This window comes from Gavia stellata, chromosome 20 (genome assembly GCF_030936135.1).
Source record: "Gavia stellata isolate bGavSte3 chromosome 20, bGavSte3.hap2, whole genome shotgun sequence".
Classification (NCBI taxonomy): domain Eukaryota; kingdom Metazoa; phylum Chordata; class Aves; order Gaviiformes; family Gaviidae; genus Gavia; species Gavia stellata.
Genome location: NC_082613.1, coordinates 7,806,876 through 7,824,970, shown reverse-complemented (window position 1 = coordinate 7,824,970; position 18,095 = coordinate 7,806,876). Strand labels below are relative to the sequence as shown.

General features: G+C 41.4%; 1 protein-coding gene across 1 annotated transcript in view; it reads right to left on the bottom strand.

Moving 5' to 3' along the window:
• BCAS1 (brain enriched myelin associated protein 1) overlaps positions 1-7,776 on the bottom strand; it is a 49,793-nt gene extending 42,017 nt beyond the window's left edge. The window contains exons 1-2 of the mRNA XM_059827341.1: positions 7,699-7,776; positions 7,512-7,593 (exon numbers count right to left, since the gene is read on the bottom strand). Of these exons, the coding sequence (XP_059683324.1) occupies positions 7,512-7,593; positions 7,699-7,767 (151 nt within the window). The 5' untranslated portion in view covers positions 7,768-7,776. The remainder of the gene's footprint in view (positions 1-7,511; positions 7,594-7,698) is intronic.
• Positions 7,777-18,095: the final 10,319 nt, after the last annotated feature.

The window sequence follows — 18,095 nt, the reverse complement described above, 5'->3', positions numbered from 1 at the left end:
ACTTTATGAAAAAGAACAGAAGCACTGACTTCTAATTATAGTTGGAAACTTGGGAAGGAAGCAAAAAGCAAACCCTTCCCCAGTTAAAGAAAGCAGAAACAATATCCATTGGAAAATAATTGTAATACATGCTGAACTTCTGCTTTATGTAACAGATAAAAAATGAAACACAGGAAAACTGTCTTTAATATAAAAATAGGAATATAAGCTCATCATTAAGAAAACCAACCAAACAAAAAAGTAGCTCATGAACCTATCAGGCTCCTTTTATCTCTAATTATCATGGAAGGAATGAAAGACCTGGAAAATATCACTGGCATGAGCTCTGCAGCATGTCTCTATGTCAAAACAGTTCAAACTGTTTCAGGGAAAGTCTGCTCAGACACCAGGCAAAGCAGATCCCACCAGCAGAAAGGAGACACTACTGTGGTGGGCTGAACAGAAGAGCTTGACTCATGCCACATTCACAGCAAACTGTGAAGGAGAAAGGCTTTGAAATTGCAGTATTCTGATGAAAAGTGCATGATATTTTTGTTTTTAGAGAGACACAGAAGTGCCATTCTTTCCAAAATTATTCCACAATCCAGAGGCAGAATTAAGAATAGAAGCAAAACCTCCCAAATTATAGGCCAGGTCTGCAAGTAGATCAAAGCTGCTCGCTCTGAATGAGATTAATAACTGCTCTGAAACTAAAATCAATATAAAATTTACAGCAGTGCTGCGAGATTGCATTTCATACTACTACACAGGCATTTTCCTTTCAAGTATTTAACAAAAGACAGTCACACTACAGAAGATTTGTCTTTCTTTTCCCTTCATTTCATCAGGCTATATTAAAAAGGCAATACTATAGCTGTACAAAGTCCCTCTTCTGTAAGAGCACACTCAAAATAAGGATATTTTTCCTGAATTTCACCAGATTAGACTGACTTTTTTTCCTTGACTTATAAGAAAAACTGTACAGAGAAGAGTAATAGTGCAATGCTGTATCGATACCATTTCCCTGCTCAGAAGTAATTGCTGACAGACTTTCTCCACCTTTCTTTTGTATCCTTGACTTTAGCATTTTAAGCACTTCCACAGGCTGAGGATGAAGAACAGCACTATGTTTGCTGACACAGAATGGGACCAAATCTTCAGAATTAGCACGGAATTTCAAAACCCAAATGCTTATGTATTAATAGACAGAGCCAGCAAATAAAATATTATAATGGACAAAGCCTGAAGGCGAGCACAGGCTTTAAGCTGACCATGTGAGCTGCAAAACTGACCATACAGGCGTGGAATTATTTCTGTTCAGCAGGGGACCTAATGTACCCAGAACGCCATGGGCAGGCAGCAGAGCTCAGAAAGCATCTGTGTGGGGTGCCCGTAGCCAAGCACCTATTCCACATGTGTTTGGGACTAAGGTGCAGCACCCGACCAGAGGGAACGGCAGATGTGGGCAGGAATCCTGAGGATGCGAGTGACATGAAGGAAGTTCAGAGTCACCACTCCAACATAACCGAAAAGGCTGCCTGAGCTTTTGTCAGCTGATTTGCTTTTGCTAATCAGTGGGAATATAACTAGGCTTCAGCCTGGTGCACATGACAGATGGCAGCCAAACTCCCTCAAGTGGGACCAAAAGCAATTCTGTCCAGCACTTCCAGATTGCCTTCCCCCCTCCTCCACTATAACCTGATTTTCTCTGAAGCTTAGTTTGCTCTTTTTATTCCTGGCAGCAGCCTAAGCTACATACTAGGTAGGCATCTGTTTTTGATGCTCAATTTGCCCAAGTTAAATCCTTCAGATGCTTTCTTAAAACATACTCCTTTTCCTTAGCCTTGTTTTGCTAGTCTGGTTTTAGCAGTTATATGCACCATCATGGCTAATACTTACATGTAGGGATCATATAAAATAAGGTCCTGTGATGTCTTACATTGGCAGCTCTCACCTCCTGCCATTTATCCTACTCACTCTTTCGTAATGCAAGTAATTCTTAGGTGTTGAATGAAGAACAACCTGAATTGGCAAGGTCTTCAGCACAGACATCTTCTCCTGTAGGCCACTAGCATGTGAACATGCCGTAAAAAAATGCTTGGAGAAAATGTTTTCTGATGTTGTTGCTTTCGACAATAGAAAAAATTTTCTTTTTTAAACTGAACTGAGCAAACCATTAGCTACAAATACCATTTTAGTATCTTTGACTATTTTGAATACAAGCCAGTTACAAACAGATATTTTGCTTAGCAATGTGATTACAGTACCACAGCATTATCTTGTTCCCTGGAGTTCAGATAATCATGGAGACAACAGATTTTAATGGCCATGAAGGAACCGTTAAGGGCTACAAGGCAACGTTTGGCACTAACAAGTCCATCAGTGTAGGCCAGCACAATGGAGTATAATAGCCCTGAATTAATTACTGCAGCAAATACTAGGCTTAAAAATCTAAATACCTAGCAACATAGAGTGAATTTTCTAGTTTACATTTCTGATATATTTTTATAGATATTGTATAGGTTAATTTTTCATAATAACTCATACATATCATAATGCTACAGTAGATGTAGAATTTTCAGATCTCCAAGTATACCTCATGTTTGTGTGGGAGACCCCCAAAAACTGTTGTGACAAGACTAAATGACTGAGTTTTCAGAAGCATTAGAGAATTTCTTAAAAAAGAAAAAACATACTAATATTCTTTTGCAATCTTGCTCAACTATTCCATGCAAATAAAGTGACTGTATATTTATGCTCTAAGAATAATTTTGTTTCACTAAGTTAACTAGCATTCTTATTTACCTAACAGATTTACTGAAATTAATGGAAATAGGGGAATACAAGCTAGCAGCAAGAATAGTAATGACCATTCTTTAAAAAAAAAAAACTAAAATGCATTGTGTTTCACACCTTACAGGCACACAGAGTTACTGCAATACATCCATTTCTGATAGATACTGGCTAGTAGCAGAATTTGCTGAATCAGTTTTATCATCTGGAACAAAGGGGTTGCATCTTAACTAAACTTTTCTTCCTTGCATTATCTTTCTTTTTATGAGTGGGTCATTGTTTTAATCTGCATGTAATTGCCACCCAAATACAAACAAAATTTTTCCCATTTTGTCCTCCTGATACATTTCTGCCCTATCTAGTGCAAATCTTGGAGATATAGAGCTTTTAGTTCTGGCCTTCTTCCCTTTACCTGTTGTCCACCAAGTACTTCTGTTACTTAAAGTTCAAAAAGCCAACAGAAAACATTAGAAAAAGTCAGGATCAAATTTGCTATCCTTTTGCTTGCAAAGCACCATGTCATGAAGTAGCAGTAAGGGCACCACTACTATTTAAATGGCGTTACAGGAGGAGAAGGTGGGTGCTAGCACTCTGTCCAGTGTCTGCAGCCCTGATAATCAATAGGAGCAGGAAAGGCAAGTCATGGAAAGAATCCTTAAGTCCACACATCTGTCAGCCTGTTTGAGCAGAAGCAGCAAATGTAGGGAACCAGTCACCAATCTGCTCACCCAGATGTGAAACAGATGGTGACAGGGCTCTTCCAAATAACATTACTTCCTCTGGTCATATTAAGTTAACTCTCTGGATTCTTTTTTCATTATATTAGCAGATATAGATTTCATAGACTCATTTATCAGCTATACCATTTAATGCACAGCACATGGAGAGATCACTGGCAATCACAGAAATGCAAACTAACAAGACAAAGACCACAGACATACATCTAACACTATTAATAAAATCCTCTTGCTTCACTTGCCTTTTTTGCAGCTTTTCTCTTCTACAGAATTGCCCAGTTTGTGACCATAAAATAGATTACAGTACTATTTCTTGCATTATTTAATTTTAGAAATACTGTCAACTACATTGTCTATAGGAATAACTTCTATCTCCAAACAGCACTTGCACTTTTATTTCACCAAGACCTTGATTACATTACACAAACCAGTGAGATTTCAGTGGTATTAAAGAGTTAATGATTTTAACTGCTTTTTTAAACATTAATAAAGTTAAAATACAAGTAATATCAACACAGGACAGTCCAATTTTTCAACTTGCTACTTAAACTGATTTAGTAATTACATTAATTAGGTAATCCTTTTAAATAAAACAATGCCATATGCTTCATTTTATATATTGAGTAAAATGTACACTTATTTTCTAGGTCTTCAGACAGTGTAAATCATCTGGCTTTTATTTACTTCCCAGAACTCTGCTGGTGTAAACCAGCAGAAACACACAGCTACAGGCTTTTATCTTTTAGTAGGCAACCATTTAAACTGACTTCTTACAGAGAGATGGCATTAGGAAATTAGCCATGGAACAGAGATTCTGAAGTGTAATCAGTACCATCTGCATATGCCACACCAGTCTTTGATTATTTTTGTCTAAGCTTAGATTTTTCAACTGGATGCAACAGGCCAAGAGGGTTCTCTTAACAGTGAATAATAAAATAATATTTTCTTTCCTTACAGAGATTGGAGAGAATCGTTGGGTTTTATTGTATTCTGAAAACAAGAAGAAATCCAATGCAAGGAAAACACTGGTAAAATTAACGTGGCTGAATCTGCGGAGAAGTGAACTGAAGCAACATTGCTCCAGATGAGTGCTGCCTGAATACTGCTCAAAAAGGCTCCAAAGCCAGCAAGAGGTGGAAGAAGAAATTAATGAGGTGCTGAAAGGCGAGGAGAGACGCATGTCTTTGGATGAAAGCAATTGCCCATGATTATGTGGAGATAACTTTTCAAAACTACTTGGAGCCAAATTTTTAATGCTCAGGCCATGTAGTTCACACCAGATTTTCACGACATCAACACTGGGAGTGGGGCTCAGCTGCTGACAGGCACCTTTCCATGGGGAGCCCAGGGTCCAGCCTGCCACGGGCATGACCACTCAAAAACCCGTTTGCTGTCCTGCTATGAACACCACCCAAACAAGTCTGAAATGGGATGCACTTACTGTGAGCAGTGATTTACCCATTCCCCCACCAACTATTCAACTTCTATACTAACAAACATCCACAGTTTATACATAATAGGGGCGTATCAATTTTATTTCACAGTGTACAGAGAAACAAATCATTGTCCACCCCCCACCATGCTCTTGTTGCCCTGGCAGTAGTTGAGTAATATCTAATACATCCTGTAACAGCAACAGGAGAGAAGTGGTCAGGGGTACAACATCAGTCTTGTTACACAGTTTGAATAAATTCTGGTAAATAGGACTGACCTCTTGGTAATAATGTTGTAAGCCATGCTGCATTCCCAGCTGTCACTTATCTAGCTCTATAAATTATGTGCTATACCCTAAATTCTCTAGAATTCAAACACAAGCAATTGACACAGTTAAATTTTATTTATAAAGATCTCACTGCAGATTAGACATCTCTCTTCAAGAAGGTCTACTACTTGTAAAATGAGAGCAAGGAAGGTTTCTATATATGAAAAGTACCACTAATGCCCAGCTCAGGATCCAAAATAGCATTTCACTGCAAAACCTCATCATGTCCAGAAGTAATTATGTTATAACAAATCACTGCAGGTATAATGCCAACCACCTTACGGGACTTTTCCCAGCCAATGACTTTTTCTAAATGATGAACAGGACAGAAAAAATATCCCCATCCATATTTCATTGTTAACAAATAATTGTTTGGTATCTCTGAAGTCAAAACAATGCACCTACTCAAAAACACAGGACCAAAAATCAGACAACAAGAGGGAAACATTTAGATGAACAAAAAAGCATTCACATTTCTATCATATCATTTGTTGAAACTGCTATTGAAAGGATCAGAAATATGGTTTCACAAAAAAATACAGAGGTTGTTTTTAAGACTTTACAATCTTGTGGATGAGAACATGTAGCTAGGACCTGGATTTTATTTTACTTCATTTTTTGTAACCAGTTTGCAAAGAATTTTGCAAAATTTTCTTTTATTAATGTTAAACAGCTCAAAACACCCTCAGAAGGCTAAGTGCACGCAGAATGTTTCAAAATAACATCTTTTATTGCAGTCACTAAAAGAAGTCCCCCCAAAACAGTTTTCTATTCCCTTCATCACCTTAATACAATATTACTCTGGGCTTTAAATAATTTGCCCTAACGCATTTCTTTTAGGCTTGCACAATGCCATCACCCTTTCCTGCACTCGATATTGTAACAGCCTGGGGCACTTGGTAAGCACCCCTCAGAGTCACATAGCTAAAATGCCAGGTCAGCAGGGTGACCTGTTTTGCCAACCTCAGGTATCCCTTGAAACCCCTTCCTCTAGCTCCTTACAAAACTTAAACCAAGTGACATGCATTGAGCAAATTGGCAAGCAGATCAGCATTACCTGGAGCAAAACAGTAGTCATTTTTCTGGCCCATTACTGTCTTACCTCCTCTATCCATCCCAAGATACTCTGCTTCTGCAAAGCTTTCTACTGTTCTAGCTTATCTTTAGGCATCATTATCAGGCAATTTGGGGATAGACCTTTAAGTCCAGGGCACATTGTTGATTTCTTTTATAAACAGAAAATTATAGTGGCTCTCCATACAACAGCCCAATTTCTGTATAGTCCCAGACTTGTGCCCACTGTGACCAGAGAATGGGTTTGGCAAAGCAAAGCAGCCTGACCAACAGCACAAACATTTGTCTTGCAAAGGTTACTCCTCCACAGTACTTGGGGAATATTTTAAGGCTCAACGAATTTAGTTTCTAACCTGCATAAGTTTACATTTTTCAATGCATTCAGTTCCTCCCCCCCCCCCCTTTTTTTTTTTTAATAGTTTCTTACATCCTCTCCAGACTATCAATTTCCACACCAGTGGTTATTTCAATCTGGCATCCGAGCACAACGACATCACCTGGTAAGTCCCCACCAGCAACAGGGATGCCATGACATTATTTAAACACAACTTGCTCTCCCTTCCAACACATGAACTGCTCTCTTATCCCAGTCTGCAAAACAACACTTTATTGTGTCCCCCACAAACACAAAACCTCACTAACAGGCCACCGATCCTTGTATTGGTGCTGTTGCTGCATTATGCCCCCTTCAAGAGCCCCAATTTGTGCTCCTTGCAGCAATGATTCCTCCAAGGCTTGTTAGAGGCACGGTGCCACCAGAGCCCAAGCAGAGGTAGTTTATCACGGGACACCCTGAGGTTTGTGCAGCAACCTGAAAAGGACCAGGGCCAAACCACTCCTGCCCTATCATACTTCACACTAACCAAAATCTTTAGTCTATAAAACCACTTTTCGTGGACCAGATGCAGAACCAAATTCTTAGAACAATTAAACAAACAGCTTCCAGAGGACTTTGGAAATATTTTCCTGTTTTACCCTTTGTTATCTTTAAACTTTCAAGCTTCTGAAAAACCACATGTACTGATTCACAAGTAAGAGCTGAAACATGGGCTCATCTTTTAATTTGAGACCATGCACCAGTATTTATTGCTGCTCCAGTATAAACCTCTCTCTGCCTGTCTGGTGGCAAAAGAAGTACAGATATCACACCCTTTCCCAGTACATACCTTCACCATTCATTGCAGGAGAATGAGCCTGAACAAATGCAACAGATCCATTTTCAATATTGTCAGGAGATTCAGATAGAGCCTGAAATAGCAAATAATACAGTTCTTAGGACTGGGTACAGCCCAGGATTTGAAAATTGCAATATACAATAGCCAGGGAAGATGAAAGTGGGCAGCTCTTGCTTACCTGATAGCTCTTTACTGTGCATGTATTGTCTTCTTCAGCTTCCTCTGGGACACTCATTGTATTCCCCATAGTTCCTGTAAGGTGGGGGGGAAAAAAAAAAACCCAAATAACCCTTTCTTTCTCGTTAATATGAATTTGCTGCCTAATTCAAATTAAGAGACAGCCAATGGTGACAGGCTTTGACAGGCTGCTTAAATTCCTACTATGCCCCACCTGCTTTCCCAAAGGCAGGTGCCCTAGTCATCAGTCTGCACCAACCAGTCTTACTCAAACCTAGTTATGCAGAGGGGCTCACAGCTGCTCACTAAAAATGGTACAAACTACAAACTTTTCTTGTTTGTTGAGGAAAACTGGTTGCAATCACACCTGCATCATTCATTAGGACTCTGTAAATAGTAACACAGAGTCAGCAGCAGAATAAAGTGAAAAAGACCAAAATATATGAATAAATTACAGCAGCTTGGTGGGGTTTTATATTTTTGTTTGGTTTTCATTAAAAAAAAGAGGAGAGAAAAGAGGCAGCATGTGAAGACATCATGCATGTAAACTCTGAAAAGGCCCTGTATGTCCTGCAGTTATGTATAACAAATCTCTGGGGAAAATTCTCGCCTGTGTCTGTGCAAGTATTTGGCCTGCTCCAGACAGCTTCACTGGTCGACTGCAGCTCACAGAAGTAACTGAGCTACACTTCCTTGGCTAGTTCAAGCCCTGCCAAGTAGCTGTAGCAAGTGGGAGACAACACAAACCAGCCACCGCAGCATTCGTCTGTGATCCCTGGTGTGTTTTCCGAGCATCTTGTGCTGCTGCAGGTGCAGCACTACTGATACCCAAGCTAGTCAATTCAAAATGGCTTTCTTACGTTCATACCTACTGGAGTCACAGCTCTGACTACAATCCAGGCAAAATCTTAGCTGGTTAATTACTATTAGTCCATTAGATAATTCAACACTCAGTGAAACTGTTCTGATTTCTTTCAACTTTGTTTCAGGAGCAATGTGTTTAATTCAATTTTAGCCTCTTTCCTATGTACAAGTACACATACAACTGTTGGGTTCCCCCCCCCCCTTAATTTAAAATACATTTATGTACCCTCTGACCTCTCTATACTTTAGGACTGTAAATTCTTTGGCACCAAACACACTCTCTGCAACGTGGTTGAAGGGCAAACCAGACTGAAGTCAAGAGGAAGGATCCTATTGACTTTGGCTCAGGATATATATATGTACATATACTGTTAAAGCTACACAAATAAACAATAAGGAGAGACTGTTCTGAGCCACACCTTGAAAGAGGAAGGTCTCCAAAGAGAGGAAGGTGGAGAGCTGTAGCCAGCTCCAGCCTCAGTGCTCATCCCGTTGGATGTTCCGCACAGCCGCCATGGGTACCAAGTGCCCTTCTGTTTTATTATTGCTCTGGTTTATGCCTGTATGAATCAGTGAAGTTGCAGAGGTATGGATGAGAGCAGCTTCTTTAGTGTTTTAATTAAACAACCCTTGGCTATTGGAGAAAAGAAGGAAAAGAGTAGTTTTGCTAAATCATGTTCAGTAGAATTTGAATGCAAGAACTGCGGGCAGCTCTCCTTTCAGCCCACAGCCCCAGGTGTCTGCTTCCAGTTACTGTTTACAGAGCTCAAGCTGGTTGTGGTTTTTCGCTAACCCCAATCTACAAACCTTTGCTTTACAAGGATGGTCCAGATCTGTTTTCTATTTTGTGCTGCATCCTAGCTGAAATCCAAGCTGGGCCTCTCTCCAGAGACGGTTATTGTTCTCTGCTAAGTGCCTAGTGCTGTGCTGAACGCTGAACGGCCCCCACTGATGCTGAAACATGAACTGCAGTCGTGCGCCGCTGAGAATCGCTGCATAAATAGTGGCTGTAGGACTGAGCCTTGATTTCAGAGTGCAGAGTTATTTTACAGGGATTTTATCTTCTCAGCTGATATTTCCACTATAAATCAGAACTTCTGATTTATGGTGGAAAACAGCCAATGTTTCCCCATGGATGTACAATGGCCTCTTGTCCTTGCTATGTAATTCTGTTTCCTAGCAACTTTAAGTATTATCCTATCGGAAGAGAAGAAAACAAGATTCAAATCCTACTGCTTAGTCTCGATGGTAAATTTAGTATCTGGTTGAATCTGGAGGATTTACTTTTGTTTTCCATTCACAAGGCCGCCTGGTTTATGCCACGAGACAACTTAAGCAGAGGATGGAATATTTGCAGGTTATGTGCTTCCTTTTTCACATGTGCTGTAAAATCAGTACATATCTGAGAGGAGCGAGAGAAGCAAATTCCTTTTTTTTTTAATTTTGACAATGATTTGTAGCTTGATTCTCAGTTACTCCAGTTTCCTGTTGATGCAGCTCTACTCACGTCAAGTAAGTTATCTTTAACTGATACAGAGCAGAGATCACTGGCTCTGATCTCTGGCATATTTTACGCTAGGAGAGATTACCCATTTTCTGCAATCAAGTTTATAATTCTCACTGAAATAAAACACACACAGTGGTCATGTGGAATTTTAAAAGATTTTCACTCACCAGAACCTTCTCTCTCATAGAAAGCTGGACAAGACTTGGAGGCTATTTTTTGCTAAAAATGGGACAAACTTGGTACACAACCCTCTTAGAAATATGATCCCAAAACACCATATGTCTTTGGACTTTTTCCCTCCTTGCAACAGTAATTAATTATTGCATTGCACTGATTTTTGTATTGTATGGGCAGTATTACAACTACACCTTTGGCATGCCCTGGGGCAAAGTGGCTATCGAAGAAAGGTGACAAATCTGTGGCCGTTCCTCTGGGTACAGAGCTCAGTCAGCAGCACAGCCTCACAGTCCTGGCCCAGATCCTTTAGTAAAATTAGGAAGATACGTATGTATGTAAGCGTCTTCCCTATTTAAAGAAAAAATGAAAGGTCACTGCCACCTATAGACAAAACTGAGTATCAGCAGAAGTAGTAATATACACATACAAAATGGTATCAAATTGGCAGAGTTTCAAGTTGCCAAGCAAGTAATGTCACAGCTATTCGCTTCTGCCATCGCATCTAGAATTGCTGCTGCAGAGACTATTGCATGTTATTGCACCCTTACGTGGCTCTAGATTTACATAAACGAGCTCTGCTCCAGCTCCATCATTAACATGAAACGGTTACCTTTTCCCCAAGTGCTCAGGACTCTAGTTTATACTAACATATCCATTCTTCTCTCATTTGAAACAACTTCTCTTGAAGCTGAAGTTATTAAATGTGGAACCAAGAAAGTTTTAGGAAAAGTAAGGGGGTCCCACAAGGCTCTCATGTGGTATCTTTTTTCACCAGTGTATTTATGAAGACCACTGTTTTGAACATAGGCTGCCAAAAGCTAAGCACCAAGCCCCGCTTTGGCACCCAGCTGAAGTCCTCACACTGGAAAATGGAGTTTCAAAAGATGCTGAGGACTCCCAGTGCGCAGTGACTTGTCTGAGAACTGTGAGCCTTCGGGAGCTCTCAGGATCTGGCCACACGCTTGTTCCTAGTGGGCAGAATCAGACGTTGTCAACCACTGAGGACCTCTGCCCAGCTGTGAACCCTACGTTAGCTCTTGGGATGTTGACTTGGTCACTCCATTGAGTGTTTTTGCTGTCTCAGTTATTAATCATGGTTATTTATAAGTGGTAAAACCAGTAGGCAGGACCTATTTGTGCCCTTTATTCTACATCTGAAAAGCACAAAGCTGGTCTCTGTAGTAAGCTGTGAGTATGGAGCAAAACTCCACAAGACCTGGGAGGTGTTGTCGGCAAGATGTCTATTTTATGATTTTATGAGGGAAGGTTTGATAACATTCACAGGAACAAGACAATTTTCAAGGATTGAAAAGGGAAAAGAGATGATACTGATGCAAGAACACTTTTTTCAAAATGAGAAGAGAAGCCTTAGCAGTCGAGAGGAACTGGAGTAAGCTCATTCTCATTCCTTTCTAGGTACAGATTTTTTGATTAAGTTTCAAGGATATTATTCTTGTGGGAGGCGGGGGACGGGACTCATTCAGACCAGCTGGAATGCAACCCGACTGGTTTAAAAAGGAACACGTACTACCAGCCTCCAGATCAGACACAGCTCTGAAACAGTTCCTTTCCCAAGGATTGGTAAAATTCTCCTTTTTCTCCTTTTTCTCTCACTGTCAGAAATCATTGTTTTGGTCCTGGCAGAGCGGTGAAAGCTTTGAAAACTACGAGAGAAAATTACAACAAAATCCGTGATCTACTGTGTACTCTGGCTAAAGCCAGATAAGCCTGACCTTTCTAATGTATTGACCAACCTAGAAAATTACAATCACCTGTGTCACAGCCTCTGTTAATATAAAAAGTAAGCCATTAATTCCTCACCTAAACTTGCCATATGTTGTATTTAAATGTCAGAAAAAAATAATCAACTTTATTTAGTTCTCTTTGCATCTAATTTCATTACAGGTATGTACACTCTGCAAGTGTCGGCGAAAGACTTAAATAAACTCGCGTATATTCCAAAGGCAGAGGAAGGACCTAGCACACATTAATTCCTGCAGAAAGCAGCCTGCCTTGTGGCCGCAGGGCAAGGACTGGATCCTAAGCCCTTTAGTACATCCCTGCACTTTTTCCTGCCTCTTGGAAAACAGGTGAACATTGGAACATATCAGTGTCCAGCTAGAAAGGCAGAAGCTTCTGCTCTGATTCATGTGGAGCCAAGGAAGGACTCATAATAGGACAGGGTTTTAGAAAGTCTCCTTACCTTCCTTCAGTGCAGCTCTCAATTGCTCTCCTGCAGAAAAAGATAACTCAAGCACGTGTTGGGTATGATGAAACCAGGGGACGAATGCATCTGAGCATTGTCAGTGGCTAAAGAGGAGAAATGGACACACAATAGACAGTAGTGAAGGGACAGGAGAAGGAAGGATTGAGGTGACGTACCCAGGGCAAACAAGAAACACCCAAGAACAATTTGAATAGCAACCTGGCAGCTGGCCGTGCATCCAGGACATGTGGAATTACAGTCCTTAAGGCTCTAGGGGCAGTTTTTAATACAATTCTGTCAGCCACTCTGCATTGTAGCCAAATGGGCAAAGCGAAATAGTTCAAACATTCACACCCTGGGCTTTCAGGGAGAGAACAGTTCAACAATGCCACAAAGGTGAACAATCCCAACCCGTCTGGTGGAAACACTCCGTCAGAAAGCTGATTTTTTTATTCTTCTGCCCTTTCGCAGAAAAAGCCAGTGCACCGAAAGGGAAAACTTATACCAGTACTTTAAAACCCAAACAAAATAAGCCAAGCACTTACAGGACCTCCCAAGATCATTTAGCACGAGAGCACATGCAGGACTCAACTCAAGCGTGGGACAGACATGGCAGCGGAGGAAGAGCAAAAGCAAAACCCAAGAACAGCCAAACCAACAGCAGCAGCACGAGTTACCTGGGGGAGAGTGGCCGGGGCACCCAGTGCCGGAGCTGGAGCTGGTCAGGGCGAGGTGCTGCTCGCTCAGCCCCGCCAGCTCTGCCCCTGCCCCTGCCCCTGCCCCTGCCCCTGCCCCTGCCCCTGCCTCCCGTAATCAGCCCAGGGAGTGCTCGCAAACACTGGGTGCAAACACACAGAGGGGTGGAGTAGTCCACCTTCCCAGCCCTTCTCGAAATACTTTCTGTTCTGGAGCGTTCTGGCCACCCAAACCTGTTCAAATGCATACTTGACTTTATGGCTTCAGGGCAGCCCAGCACGGACGTTCTGTTATTGGAAATTGCAACGTTGTGCTGAACACCTAAAAACCCCTTCCAAAGACACATTTTTCCCACAATGGTAGAAAAAACCAAAGTACACTTAATGACCTGACTGTTTGCTGTAGTCAAAGAGGATCTTAATATCCTTCCATAATGTGTAAGCTGACCAAGGGTTTATATTTTAAACCTATTGTCACAATTTACTGCTCCCTTATGTGAGTCACTAAGCCCATGCTCAGACTGGGGGTGTCTGGAGCAGGGAAAGGCTTTTTGTTCTGAGTTTTCCCACCACCTCAGCCAATAAAACTTGGTTTCGGGAACTGGGGTTCCCACAGGCTGTCGTAATACCAACAAAAAATTCCTTATATATAGTTTGAGAAAGTGATAGCAAAGAGTTGTGAAAGGCTGACACAGGGCAATACCACAAACCAGTTTGGGGACTGGCTAGAGCTCCTGCTGCAAGGCTCCTGCCCAGCACGGCGGGTGACAGCAGCAATGCTGTTAAGACTGTCATGATGTGAAGATATGAAAAGCACAATGTCAACTTCTCCTCAATTATTAATGAAATATCCTGAGGCCAGGGGTTCCCAGAAGTTCTCTTTAGGCTTCCTGTCATCCAAGCCTGGTGTACATAGATCACTTGACTGCCAGCTTCCAGTGTTCAAATATATTAATCATCTTTTTTCAAGTAGTGTGTTGTCTGCACGGTATGTGTCTCAAGATTCAAATAAACTGGAATACCATTGCAGTCCCCATGATCTTTTTCCCTATATACTTGCTCGTATCATCCAGATGGCACATTTATTTCTGTGTTGCTTTATGGTTTTGAATATAATTCTGTTATTAGCCACGATAAAGAAACAGATCTTGGCTGTGAATGGTGTCAGATGCTTCAGAGGATGGTGAAGAAACTATAAGCATGAAAACAGAGCTTCTGATTACATCCACCAGCTCAGCATTGCATGGGAGGATGAGTGAATATTCTGATTCCCTCAGGTCTTCAAGCAAGAGGTCAAGCAGCTTTATTGTTTTTTCCTTATTTTATCACCTTAGATATTGCAAATCTTTGCCTACAAGCTCAGATGATACCCCACAAGTTCAGTCTCATAATCCTGTCTAAAGAAAGAATGTGATTTTGGGAATGGTCTCTGGATGGCACATGTGGTTGTGGCAACAAAACTTACCTGCGGTCTAAGGCACAAAATACCAACCTGGCTGCAAAACCAGTCACCCATTCAGTGACTCTGGACTAGTTTTCATTCACTGTTTTCTGTATTTTTTGGTCTTTCTCCTTGGGTTTAGTTATTATAATGAAATAATTTTTAAATGCAAGATGTAAATATTTCATTGAGAAATACTTCATTTCTTTAAGAAAATGTCATTAAGATTCAGTATATGTTTGCACTGTATTTTGCTTTCCAGGGAGCTATTTGCTCCTAAGAAGTCGTGAAATTCAATCTTAAAAACTTAATGTGCATAATGAAAAAAATAATTTGGATTATCATATACTTCACCTCATGGCACATACTGTGAATATAAGAATAAAAATACTTCTCTTCTCCAAAAAAGGCTATTCTTAGATTTGAGCCCAAACATATGGTGGTATTGCTGAAGGATGTTTGTACGCTTTCCTTTATTTTCCACAGAATTGTGCTTGCCATTATTCATCCAGGCATTTTTTGCCCTTCATGACTTGAATTGGGAAGGAATAATTTAGATACTTTTAAAAGAAAAAGGTCACTGCCTAGCTTTGGGCATTTAACGTAAGTGCTTAAGAGAGGGGACAAATCTCCTTTGGATGCTACACAGGCTGTGCTGTGAATCTGCATTAACCTGGACAAATCAGGAGGTTGTTGTGACACCCGTCTGAGGTGCCTCTCTCTCTCAAGTCCGATCCCTGAATTTTGGCAGCTGAGTTGGATGCCTGCAGCCGGGCAATATGAATACTCTCAGTGTCCCCATGTGTCTTTCCACAGTATCAAGGCTATTCGTGTTGAGATCAAAGCTGTTTCTCCCTCCCCTCCTCCTTATAGCTCATCCTTCTCTGACCTGGTTTGGCAGCGCTTACAACAACAGAAATAACTACAGCAAATATCAGAGGAAACGTCTTTCTGCTGTGACTCCTCCAACATCAGTGCAATTATACTGAGAGCTAATCTGATGTGCAGTCACTGAGATGCTCTTCTTGATTACACTGGTGTAACCTTATTAAATTAAAGAGATCAGAGTGAGGTTTATACCGATTTAATTTTTCCCAGTTATGTGATCCCAATGGACAATTATCCATCCATCCTTAGAGGCATATTTCAGCTCTGGTTTTATTATTCTTTTGCAGCCATTTCAAAGACATCCCATGTATTCATGAAGGACAGACCAGAGGTACACAGGGTGAGTTTTGTTTTGCCTCATGCTCAGGAATTGTTTAGCTGGGTGGCAGTGGAGGGAGGACGATGGCCACAGAGGAGAATCCTCTCCAAAGCAGAGGAAACTGGGTGTTTCTTTCATGTTTTTTCAGTTATCAAAATGCAATTTTTTCTATCCAAAATCTATAATGAATCTGTCACCAAATAAATCTTTCTCCCCTGCAGGAAATGCTCAGCTTGTGCATCTGACAGCTGCATAAAACTTCCTGTTAATTAATGGCACAGAGCTCCCAACAATTATATATGATTAGCCAGCTTCTTTTATTACTGTCCAGATTGAGAGCCAACACCACTCAAATATTGAAAATTGAAGAGAGGATTAATATTGGTCTATATTTGCATCTTCTTTTGCTATATGCAGGCTTGAAAGGGGCTGACATGTTAATTTAACGTGAGAACTTCCACCTGGCTGTTACGGTCAAGGTTTATTTAGCAGAGCAGAAGGGATGAGCAGCAATACACCCTTAGCAACACTAGAGAGAGCTGAGAGAAGGAAACTGCAGGAGAACAGCTGAGGAAAAAAAAATTAGGCATAACTCCAGTCAAATTCTGACAGTTTCAGACAAAATGCAAATGAAGCTTTGATTCAGCCTTTCCCGTTTCAGTCCCAAGAGGATGGATGAAGTGAGTCATGGACTTCCTTCTCCTTTCAGAAGAGGGAGGACCAGCCCAACGTTTGCATTTCTTAATTTACCCAAAAATCCCAAGCAGGCAGAGCCGTGTGAGCCACCTAAGTGGCAGCGCCAGGCCAGCCCCGGGCAGGACCCACCTGCCCTTGGCACCCCGGCAGGTTTGGACCGACTGCCTGGGGGGTGGCACACCAGCCTCCGAGGTCTGCAGCGTTTGCTGAGTAACAGTCGTAAACAGGGATGAGTTGTGAAATAAAAGATGCTTTGTTTACAGTGAAAAATTCCCAGTTCATTGAGTTCAATTTCATTCCTCTCCAAGACTGTGGAAAGGGTAAGCTGGGTATGTTTCTGCCTGCTTTGGTCAGAGAAGCAGGCTGAGGTACACGGAATCGAGCAGGGTTGCAAGTCTGAGGGAGGTGATTTGATTCCAGCAAGTGCTGGAAGGAAGCAGATGCCCAAGTAGTTGGTGACGTAGAGTCGTTTCCCATGGAACCTCAATAAATCCATCAGGAGCTACATAACCATCTCCCTTTCCACCATTCTGTGGTTTCAGCTTAATCTGAATGTCCAAACCACATTTAATACCATCTGAATATCCCAGTGGGAACATCCCCCATTAAATATGTTGGCCAAACGTGTCATTTAATACCATGTCTCAGGGAAGGCTGTCCTGGCAGTGAGAGCTTTTGCACACTGGCATGGTAATTTCAGAAGAAAGGGAGAGACTGTCCCATCCGACACTTCAGCGCAGATGGCAGAGGGCAAACAACACAGCAACCCTTAGTCTTCAGATGTAACCTGGCATTTCTAAGAAACTTTGAGTGAGGCTCTGAGGTTCAGGTTTGTCAGATCAATGTAAGTTACGTCAGTAACCCACTGTAGAGTAGGTTTCCAGAAACTCAGAGGCAGTGCAATGACTGATGTTGTTACAGACCTGAGGCTTCAACAACTGACGTACCCCAAAATAAGAAGCTGGCGCTCCTAAACACCTGATTCCTGGAGTGAAATCCATAATCCTTGGGACAGACATGAGCTCGAAAGACGGTGCAGAGGTAGAGTCAGACACATGACACCAGCAACGCAAACATCCCCATCTTTCAGAGAGCAGGTGCTGTTTTGAACTAGACAAAGAAAAGCACATCTGAACTCATGTGCTTCCCATACTGAAATGCCTGACTCAGAGTTACAGGGAAAACTGTTTCTGCTTAAGTTCTGCTTAAGTTTTAAGCTTTATTGGATCTGGCTCCTTTACAGTTAGTGATTCCTAGTGATTACAGAAGAATTATGTTTTCAGCAAGTAGGTTTTCCCCACTGTCTCTTATGGAGTCCATATTAATTGTTGAATCTGTCTTGTATTTAGCCAATGTGGTCTGGATGAGTAATGAAAAAGAGAGAATAATTGCTTCAGTGCGGGGAGCTCCAGGGAAGCAGAATCATCAGTAATTATTACCATGCTCCCCATACCTCTCAGCGGGGACCACGAGTGAGGCTGCAGCCTGAGTTACTGCGGTCTCGCTCTGAAATAACTCCACCAAACCCAGTGGAACCCCTCCAGATTCACGCTAATGTGAAAGCAGAATTTGGCTCGCACGCTTCAGCTGAAACATCATGCTGAA